This window comes from Echinops telfairi, unplaced genomic scaffold, assembly GCF_000313985.2.
Source record: "Echinops telfairi isolate 266 unplaced genomic scaffold, ASM31398v2 ScPeMD7_70;HRSCAF=299, whole genome shotgun sequence".
NCBI lineage: Eukaryota > Metazoa > Chordata > Mammalia > Afrosoricida > Tenrecidae > Echinops > Echinops telfairi.
This window is the reverse complement of record NW_022103968.1, coordinates 33,048,853-33,059,392: the sequence shown is the minus strand read 5'-3', so window position 1 is coordinate 33,059,392 and position 10,540 is coordinate 33,048,853. Positions and strand designations below refer to the sequence as shown.

General features: G+C 45.0%; 1 protein-coding gene across 2 annotated transcripts in view; it reads right to left on the bottom strand.

Moving 5' to 3' along the window:
* The window catches only part of ALDH18A1 (aldehyde dehydrogenase 18 family member A1), a 32,571-nt gene extending 23,627 nt beyond the window's left edge, over positions 1-8,944 (bottom strand). Inside the window, exons 1-6 of one of the 2 annotated variants that reach the window (XM_004701044.4) lie at positions 8,831-8,944; positions 5,769-5,983; positions 2,709-2,858; positions 2,525-2,629; positions 1,472-1,630; positions 969-1,059 (exon numbers count right to left, since the gene is read on the bottom strand). In XM_004701044.4, the coding sequence (XP_004701101.1) occupies positions 969-1,059; positions 1,472-1,630; positions 2,525-2,629; positions 2,709-2,858; positions 5,769-5,983; positions 8,831-8,918 (808 nt within the window). In that variant the 5' untranslated portion in view covers positions 8,919-8,944. The remainder of the gene's footprint in view (positions 1-968; positions 1,060-1,471; positions 1,631-2,524; positions 2,630-2,708; positions 2,859-5,768; positions 5,984-8,830) is intronic. The other variant, XM_030885960.2, reaches the window with a different exon arrangement.
* Between the last annotated feature and the right edge of the window lie 1,596 nt (positions 8,945-10,540).

Genomic DNA, 10,540 nt, shown 5'->3' with positions numbered 1-10,540 from the left:
ACTATAAACCAAGCCTAGTGAGTCACTATAAACCAAGCCTAGTGAGTTACTATAAACCAAGCCTAGTGAGTTACTATAAACCAAGCCACGTTCACCGTCTGGGCACCAAAGAACTGCCCCTGTGGGCTCTGAGGCTGTCCTCCCAAGGAGCAGCTGGATGGTGGTTTCGAACTGCTGACCTTGTAGTTAGCAGTTCAATTTGTAGCCCACTCCACTAACAGGGTCCCTTTATGACGTGGCAATTCTACTCTCAGGTGAACTAAAAACAGATGTGTTCAGGCAAAACTCTCCATGAATGTTCACAGTGGCATCTTCCACTGTGATGGAGCTAGAGTGGGAAGAACCCTAATAGCCATCAGCTAATGGATGAAGACATAAAATGAATTCTGTCCACACAGCGGGGCACCGCTCAGCAATGGAAGAAATGCAACACAGCTCCTGGCCACCACAAGGAAGCATCCAAAACCATGCCGAGTGAAAGACGGTTACTAAGGACCACCTACTGTGGGATCCATTTGTAAGAAGTCCAGGACAGGGACCTCAGACAGAGAGTAGACTGGTAACTGCTACCGGAAAGTGACTGTCATGGTGGGGGCACGTTTCTTGTTGGAATGAGGAATGTGTTCTTCATGTGAGAAGAGATATGGTCCCACGATTCTGAATATACTAAAAATCTTTGACTCGTATGCTTTAAATGCGTGACTTTGCACTAAAACTATTACAAAAAGAAAACACAGCACAAACAGAAAGTGCCTGAAGATGTTTCCGTATGAAAACTGCATCTCGCAGACTCGCCCACCCTCTGCTGAGTCTTAACAACCCTTTGACAGACTGCACAGCTCAGGAATTAAGACTGGTCCACAATCTAAGAGGACCTATAGGACTCTGGTCGGGAGGGAAACTTGACGTGCCAACTCGACGGGCCAACACGCACACAGCATTTAAAAGAAAAAGGTAGTGCTCTGTACCTTCGACGTCTGACAGAACAATCAAGAGGTCAGTTTTCATCTCCACGGCCAGCCGGGCAGCCAGGCTATCGTTATCTTTAACACTAATGACCTGGAATGTGGGCAAAAAGTCACGAGGTGAGTTAGGCAGTCCCAAAACAAATTCACAGCAGCATTTGTGAACCTCTGGCAGGCAAAACCAGTGAGGCCCCGAAGACACGGAGGGAAACTCTTATAGGCTCTTGCTCCTTGCAAAACACAACGCCCAAACATGCAGCCTCGACCTGCCGATCCACACACAAGCTATGCTCACCGCACCAGCAGCTGGAAGCACTGCAGCCCCTCACCCTCCCGAGTGCACGCCCCTGGCTTCAGAGGAGCCTAAGCAACCACCAGCCCGGGACGCGAGCTTCTCTCCAGGTTTCTCCGTCGCCTTTTTCATGCCACGCTGCGGTGTTAGTGCATGCAGCACAGCAGGGGTCAGTGTCTTCCGCATGCTGAGCCCTGAGGAATACTTCACCCACATTTACCCCCTGCAGGTCACTATTGGGTTCAGCTGGCGGGACCACAGCATCGTTTGTGTTGACAATGGGGACGATGTTCATGCGCAGGAGTTCATGAAGTGTCCCGTTGAGGTTCCGGCGCTTTTGCTCATCGTGAAAATCCAGATTGGTCACCAAAATCTGCACGGATGAAATCGAGGGGAAGGATGAACTGCTCAGAAACCACAGAGAAAAGGGTGGCGTCCGGTTTTAGGTTTGGGGGACACCACACAGAGATGGAATACACAACTTTGGATGCTCATCCAACACTTTCAGAAAGTAAAACCACCTGTAGTGTCTTTAAGGCTGTTCAATTCTTGCAAAGCTATTTTTAACCCGTAGCCAGCTCCCAAATCTTATCTATTTGCAAAATGAAGAAAATATGTTTATTTAGGAGATTGTAGCAATTAATGTCTGTCCACTGATTTGTATACGATCTCTATACCCTAGCCACTCATTCAAGGCCTGGCAATTAAATACTTGGTATAATAAAAATAATAAAGATTTGAGGGTCAAGGCACGTCAGGCCTCTGCTTCACAGGAACCATCCTCAAACTGATGTGGAGTTGAGTATTTTCCTTCTCCCCTGTAGTGGCATAGTGGTTCTGATTTGGGTGTAAGGAGAAGCAAGATGTCCGAGATCACAATAGTCACCTATCTACTTATTCTGTCTTCAAGATAAAGACACATTCACATTTGTAGTAATTCTAAGAATTAATAGTATAACAAGCGCTACTTAACACTTACTGTGACTGTACTACGTACTAGACACTCTACTAAAAGCACTTCTCCCATTCCTTTTCAATTCAGCCCTTCTGAAACCCCTCTGAGGCAGGCCCCGACACCATCTCTATGTCTTATATAAGGAAACTAAGGAACAAAAAAGTTAGATTAAGACTTTGTTCATTTCCACCAACCAAGAAGTGGTGAAGCCAAGTCTGCACCCTGGTGGTCTAGCTCCAGAACCTTGCTCAACACCTGCTTGATCCCCAGGCCCTTTTCTCAGCCCCACCCCCCACCCCCAGTGCCCCTCACCTGGGCAGCACAGATGCTATACTGGGTAAACATGGCCTCATACAAAGCCATCAGCCCACTCTGTCCGGCCGCTGCGCAGGCTCGTGCCTCTAAGACTGGGACTGCCTGTAACACAATCAGACAAGATGTGGTTGGAGGAGAGGAATAGAGACCTCTGCTGCAGGGCAGGGGAAGCAGCACTCACCATCTCCTTCAGCTGGTTCTGCCCAGAGTGTAGGGCCTGCCGCACGCTCTGGGACAGAAGGATCTCGTGGCGCAAGCGTTGTTTGCCAAAGGCTACTGCTCCGCTGGTTACCAGCATCATCTCTCGGCCTTGGTTCTGCAGCACCGACACCTGGTATTCAGAAAGGACAAGCCTCCGCAAGTCACTGGAAAGCCCTCTTTTTAAACATTTTTATTGAAAGGTCATTTTATTGGGGGCGCTTACAGGTCTTCTAACAATCCATACATCAACTCTATCAAGCAATTTTGAACATATGTTGCCATCATCATTTTCTAAACATTTACTTCCTATTTGAGCCCTTGTTATCAGCTCTTCCCCACCCCTTGATAAATGATAAATTATTACTATCATATTCATAGACCGCTGTCTCCCTTCCTCCAGTTTTGTTGTTCATCCCCTTGGGGTGTGGTTATGTGTTGATCATTGCAATCGGTTCCCTCCTTTCTTTTTCACAAGAGATTCATCAAGTAATGTGGACTTTTTGATGCCATCCAGTCACCTGTAACTCGTGGCGATACTGTATTTAACAGAACCAAGCACTGCCCAGACCTGAGCCATCTTCATGGTCTTTGATGTTTGAACCCATGATCAAGAGATCGAGAATATGTATGTACATGTATATATTCAAAAAAAAATTAATTCCTTAAAAACCAGTAACCAGTCAGTGTTCACATTTCCTCACATTTTTCAAAGCTTTAACCGAGAGACACATCAAGCACTGAGCACCTAACTGAAAACACCAAGTGCAAAGACAGGCTTCGTTTAGTTTTGGCCAACGTGCTGCATAAGGGGCCGTGTATGTGTCCAATAAGGGGTACAAAATTCTCTTTATGATGTCAAGAGTTGTTGGTGACCATCATGAAGATCCAACAACTCATTTAAAACCAAACAAAATGGTTGCTGTCTTCAAGTGGATCCCAGCTCAGGAGAATCGCCCAGTGAGGATTTCCGAGGCTGTGCAACCAGGGTCCTTAGTCATTTATAACCAAACACTGCCATCGAGTCAGGTACAGCTCTCAGCGCCCCTACAGGAGCAGAAAGCTTCGTCTTCAGGGGCTGCAAAGTGCTAAATGTTTGAATCCCCCTTTCATTTAAAGGCTAGACTACTTCCATAAAAGGAAACCATGCTTCATCAACTATTTGATTACCACGATGTACAGTTTGCATATGGAAGGTTGGAAAAATGCTTATTTTGCCTATTTACTTTTCCACTTTCAAAATACTTAACAAAAATGTCCTGTAATATCCTCTAAAGATGACAAATGAGGTTTTTCAAAAAAGTATCATTATGAATTCATAGATTTAAACATATTTTGTGTGTCTAAATTTTTAGCAGCACTTATCTTTGCTGATGTTTACATTGTTTCAGCTTTGGCCAGGGGAAGCTACTTTTGACGCCTGAGTCTATTTAACATGATCCAAATATTCTTGGATGAGATGGCTATGCTGCACCGTAAGCTCTGCTCTGATCCAGTGAGCCTCTAGGCCAACTGATCCCTGGCAGGTGAGCTGCTACCTACATCATCACCAGGCTCTCCTTGCTGTTTTCGTCAAGTTTCTCCTCTCCTAAATCTCTTCAACCTGCCTTTCACATAAAACCCAAACTCATCTATTTGGCTTCAGGGCCCTGCAAAAACATCCACTATTTTTGTCCCCCATACTCCTCCTTGGTCCATTCGCATGCTTTCTTGTCCTTGACCCCCATCTGGAATTCATTTCCTGAACATGTCCCTTCCCCAGGACCCCTGGGTGTATGGGGTACCATGCATGCTGCTGACAAAAATCTTACAATAAGGCCTGGTTAAAAGCCCTGCCTTTCTCCCAAGGAGTGGCTGAGCTGTTGACCTGGCCACAACAGGTAACTACTCTGACAGTGACTCTTAATTCTGGCTGTGAATCAGAATCTTTGAAGAGTGTGTGTGTGTGTGTGTGTGTGTGTGTGTGTGTGTGTGTGTGTGGGTGTGTGTGTGTGTGTGTGGCGGGGAATGCCGGACGTGACAGCAACCTGGTTAAACCTGGGTACTAAGGACCTCTGGGATGGAGCCCAAGCAGCTGCTGGGGTCCTTTTGCTTTTGTCCAGTTCTGGTGGACTCTTTCATTGAAATTCCCCACCACAGCTGTCCTGGCAACGATTTCCTAAAATCTTTAGATATTCTAAAGGACCCAGATTCCACAGAGCTACGCTGTAAGGTTTTTACTCAAGGACAAAGGCTGTATTGTAGAAGGGGAGCGTGCAAGCAGGTACTGACAGTCCACGAGACATCCTGGAGCCAACTGCCAGGCTCCCTAGTCCCACATAAGCCACTTGCCTTTAGATTCAATCACCGAGATCTAGACATTTTGGCTGTGGAAGAGCTTAATGCAGACTTTCCTGGTGGATTTTCAGGCAGTCAAGCCTGCCTGACAGAAACGATTAGTAAGGAAACTGACCCTGGGGGTTGGCTGGCAGTTTGGGGCTTTAAACATCACATCATAATCCCACTGCTTTCATTTTGGTCAAGAATCAGGATTAGCAAACTTTTGTAAAGAGGATCAGATAGTAAATATTTTAGATCTGTAGATCACACAGTCTCTCACTCAGCTATTAAGCAACTACAGACAGTAAAACATAGCTGCATTCCAATAAAACTTTATTTACATAAACAAGTAGTTTTTCTCCTTGGGAGAAAGGCAGGGGTTTCTACTCTTATAAAGAGTTACAGTAAAAAAATAAATAAATAAAATAAAGAGTTACAGTCTTGGAAACTCACTGAGGCAGTTCTACCCTGTCCTGATTGGGTCACCGTGAGTCGAAATCAACCTAAAGCCTGAAGAATGAGCCACACAATGCCACCTCTACCCCTTGACAATCTCTTTCCTGTCCTGGGAGATCATCTCCCACTGGTGTGTACACAAAGGTGTTTCCAGACTGATTGAAATCTGTTACACTGCAATCAAAATTTTACAAGCCAAAAGGGCTGAGTCAACAACGGAAAACTCTGTAAAATTTACTTTGGCAGAATTTCCCACGCTGGCAATTACCTGCTCGACAATGGATGCCAGGCGTCCCAGGGCTAGGCCGCACTCATCCCCTCTGGTCACCACGGCACTCCCGAGCTTCACCACGATTCTCTTGGCATGTTTCAGCTCACTGCGGTGTGCAAAGGACTTGCCCTGCGCACGGCTGAGGGGCACCGTGATGAAAGGGATGTTGCTCCAGGAACGAGCATGGCTGATGGCTGCAGGTTGGACGCGGTCTGTAGCCCCAAACAGAGTGACATACAGGGGGGAAATGTAACACACAACAGGATAATTCCATCTAAAGACTCATGCACATCAGCAAACAGTTTGCCACCCAAAATTGCTTTGTTAGTATTAACTGAGTGAAAGTCATCTATTAGAAGCTAGAACTAGCATGATCTTAACTCTTACTGGATGGGAGGGTGTGCCAAGTACCCAGGACACAGGCATATTTAAATACTGCCGGAGAGAATATAAGCTAAGTATAAGTAGCCTTTCCTGAAGACATGTTGTCAAATTGTACTAAAAGCCATAAAAATGTTCATCTTTTTAACCCAGCAATTTTAAGTTCAGAAATTGATTCAAAGAAACTCATCAAAGTTGGGGACAAGGAGATTTATCAGGAGGCTGTTCATTAGAGTGACATTTAAAAATAGGAAGAATCAGAAGTACAGTGAATGTCTAAGAAAGGAGAAAATTTAACATTAAAAATAAATTTTAAAAAATCATTTTATTGGGGGCTCTTAAAGCTCATCACAATCCATGCATACATTGTGTAAAGCATATTTGTACATACTGCTATCATCATTTTCAAAGTATTTTCTTTCTACTTGAGCCCTTGGTATCAGCTTATTTACCCCCTCTCTTCCCCACCCCATGAACCCTTCATAATTTATACATTACTTTTTTCATGTCTTACACCCACCACTGTCTCCCTTCACCCACTTTTCTGTTGTGTGTCACACCCACCTCCGGGGGTGGGTGGGTGGGGAGGTTATGTCAATCATTGGATTGGTTCCCCCTTTACTCCCCCAACCTTCCCGTTACCCTCCTGGTATCACTACTCTCATTATTGGTCCTGATTCCCGGTGTTGCGAGTTCTTATCTGCACCAGTGTACATGCTCTCGTCTAGCCAGATTTGTAAGGTAGATTTGGGGTCATGATAGTGGGGGGTAGCACTAAAGAACTAGAAGAAAGCTGTATGCTTCATCAGTGCTATACTGCACCCTGACTGGCTCGTCTCTTCCTTGTGACCCTTCTGTAAGGGGATGTCGAATTGTCTACAGATGGGCTTTGGGTCTCCACTCCACTCTCTCCCTCATTCACAAAGATACGATTTTTTGTTCTGGGTCTTTGATGATCCCATTGACACCTCATGATCACACAGGCTGGGGTGCTTCTTCCACGTGGGCTTTGTTGCTTCTCAGCTAGATGGCCACTTATTTATCTTCAAGCCTTTAAGACCGCAGATGCTATATCTTTTGATAACTGGGCACCATCAGCTTTCTTCACCACATTTGTTTATGCACCCATTTTGTCTTCAGCGATTGTGTTGGGAAGGTGAGCATCACGGAATGCCAGATTAGAACAAAGTGTTCTTGCATTGAGGGAGTACTTGAGTAGAAGCCCAATGTCCTTCTGCTTCCTTAGTATTTAACATATAAATATATGTACATAGATCTATTTCCCTATCATTATATACAAATATATTTACATATGTACAGGTCTATATTTAGACCTCTATAAATGTCCTTTGCCTCCTAGTTTTTTCCTCTATTTCCTTTTACTTTCCTCTTATCCCACTATCATGTTTGACCTTCATTCGGCTCTTAGCTATACTGCACTTGATCAATGTATGCCCTCCACTAGGCATCATATGCCCTCCTCAACATTGATTTTAGATCACTTGTTGTTCCCTTGTCCCTGGGCTTCTTGGCTCAAAAAAAAATTTTTTTTTAATAACAGGAAAATCCTTGTGATGCATTAACTTCATATGCATGTCTCTCAATGTTTCAGGGGTAAATGAAAATAAATCAACACATTAATAAATATAAGAATAAAAAGCACAACTCAATAGTTTAAAAATCCCATTAGAAATGAGCAAAAGGTGTGGAGAAATTTCTCTAAAGATAATACAGGTGGCAAATTAAGTAGATGGAAAAACAGACACAACATCATTAGAAATTAGCCTATCAGAATGGCTAAAAAAAAAAAAATACAATGCCAGTGTTGGTGAAGATGACAAGAACCGGCTCCCTCGTACCCAGCTGGAGGCAGTGGAAGTGGTGTAACTCACCCCCAACCCTGAAAAAGCAGTTTGGTGGTTTTTTATGAAACTCAACTTGCATTTACCATGTAACTGCACTCCTGGACATTTATGCCAGGGAATTAAAAACTATACAATTGTGTTCCTGGTGGCCTTAATCATAGTAGGCAAGAAACAGAAACCAGATGGCCTAAAAAAAAAAAAGTCCTTCAAGGTACAAATGGTTCTCTCAACTGTGGTATATACAAACACGAACCTCTACTCAGCCATAAAAAGAAGTCCACTATTGACACACACGACTCACACGCATCTCCAGAGAACGGTGCGGAGCTGTCTACCCAGTTACATAGTGCATGATTCCATTATATAACCTTCTTGAAAGGGCAACGTCACAATGGAGAACGGATTACTGGTGCATGGGTTAGGGACTGAGGTGAGTGACTATGAAGGGGCTTCACCAAAGATGCTGACTGTGGTGCAGATGCCATGCATCTTGCCCGCATCATGTCACCATCTGGTTATAATAGTGCTCCAGAGTGACACACGAGGTGTACGGGGTCCCTCTGTAGTATTTCTTATAAGAGCAAGTGAATCCACAATTTTCTTCAAAAGCTCAAGTACAAAAAGAGTAATGAACAACAGCAAAAACAAAAAAGCCTATAGAGCAATTTGGGGACCATAAGTAACACTTACTGACCAGTAGAAACACTTAGAATGGCCTCTTGGCTGTGTCCAATTCTACCAAAGAACAATTTCCCCTTCTTTAAAATCTTGCTTGAAATACATTCTAACTAACCAATGCCCCACCGTACATACGAGATCTGGAGGTGGCTGTGGACTGGACCCAGGGCCGGAGACGCTGGCTGATGGGCTGGAACCCAGAGCGATAAACTAGACTCAGCATGCTGAAACGTGGTCACTGGCCGAGGTGCCTGCCGAATATGTGAAAACAAAACCACAAAGAATAATATGTTTATTTTCTTTTCCAGCCTCAGAGTAAAAACCTGACTTTCTTGCCCCAAACACTTTGGTTTGATACACGCAGCCACCTCCTTGGTAAGAGAGAAAGGACAAGCGGCTCCACCCGGGCCGCAATCCTCACCCTTCCTATCCTGTTGTTGTCACGGAGTTCTGTGTGCAGGGAAGAACTGCTCCACGGGACGCCCAGGGCTGTGCCCGCTCAGAAGCAGACCACCTGGGCTTATTTCCTTTGGGTGGGCTTGAACCACCAACCTCTGGTTAGACGTCCGGCACTTAACCACTCACACCACTCAGGGTCTCCTTTCCTTTCCGAGGACCCTCTTAGGTCTTACATAAGCAAACAATTCAGGATTACGAACATTCCAAATGACAAAAACATTTTTGAATTCCACTGTTTACGTACTGACAATAAATGTTAACTAGAATTGTAATGCTAGCGCTTTTAGGGACTCTCCAGTAACAGACGCAGCAGCTCTGTCCACCTTACGTGAAATGTTACTTTGACCCTCTGGGCCACTGGAAAGAGGAAAGGCCAGAGGCTGCTGCTTTGTCGTTCCTCCTCAGGCCCACCCCAATCGAAAGGCCACGTCCTGAGCCCTGGGGATGCCTGCAGAAGGCTGATATGTTAAGTGATGGTAGACAGACACATCGTGGTGAGGTGCCTTAGAGTTGAGAAGATGATGGTTATGGGCATGTTTCACCCTAGGTCAAACTTGAGGCCTCAGGAAAAGAAATGTCTATTTCACAAAAGAGCAGGAGCCGCCTTCCTGTCTACACATGGAGGGTGAGCCATTACCACCGCAGCTCTTATGGGATGGGGCACTGCTGTTTTCACAAGGTAAGGAAAATACTGTGTCTTCTTTGCTGGCTGCCAGGTCCTCTTATTTTTTGTTCGATACCTTGTTCTGTGCTGAGTGTTTCCCAAAGTGGGTGATACCAATCCCTGGGGGGTGGGGAGGCGATGAAACCATCCAAAAGCAGACACCTACACTTTAGCTTGAATTATGGGCTATTGCGCAAAGTTTTTAATGCCCGAGGCATTAACTTTTTTCTGAAGCGAGGGCAGTAGGCCAAATAAATTTGGGGACCTATGTACAACTCGACCCTCTTAAAGTGCCTCAAAAGAATAGCTTGTAGCCCCACAGTGAGTAATAGCGGAAGAGGGGTGCATACTGCTCTACACTTCATATTCCACAAATGTGCAAACAGAGTTTGGGAGGATACTTTTGTGTGTGCGCGCGCAAACAACACATCTACATAAATAATGGACATATGCATGTAGTCTGCAAATAGCTCATAGAAAACTAACTTGAAAGGAGGTTGCTATTTGCAAAAACCCTTATGGAAACAACTAGTCTAATGGCCACACCGACATCAGTCTCCACAACCCTGAGACCCAAAGAACTTAGAGCGCATCCAGCTATCCAAGTGCTTGGAAAAGGATCGCATGAGAAGGTCCTGAATAGATTGGGAGAAAATGTGGAACAGAACTCCAAATCATAAAAGAGACCCAGGCTTCCGGACTGGATCGAGACTGGTGGGGCC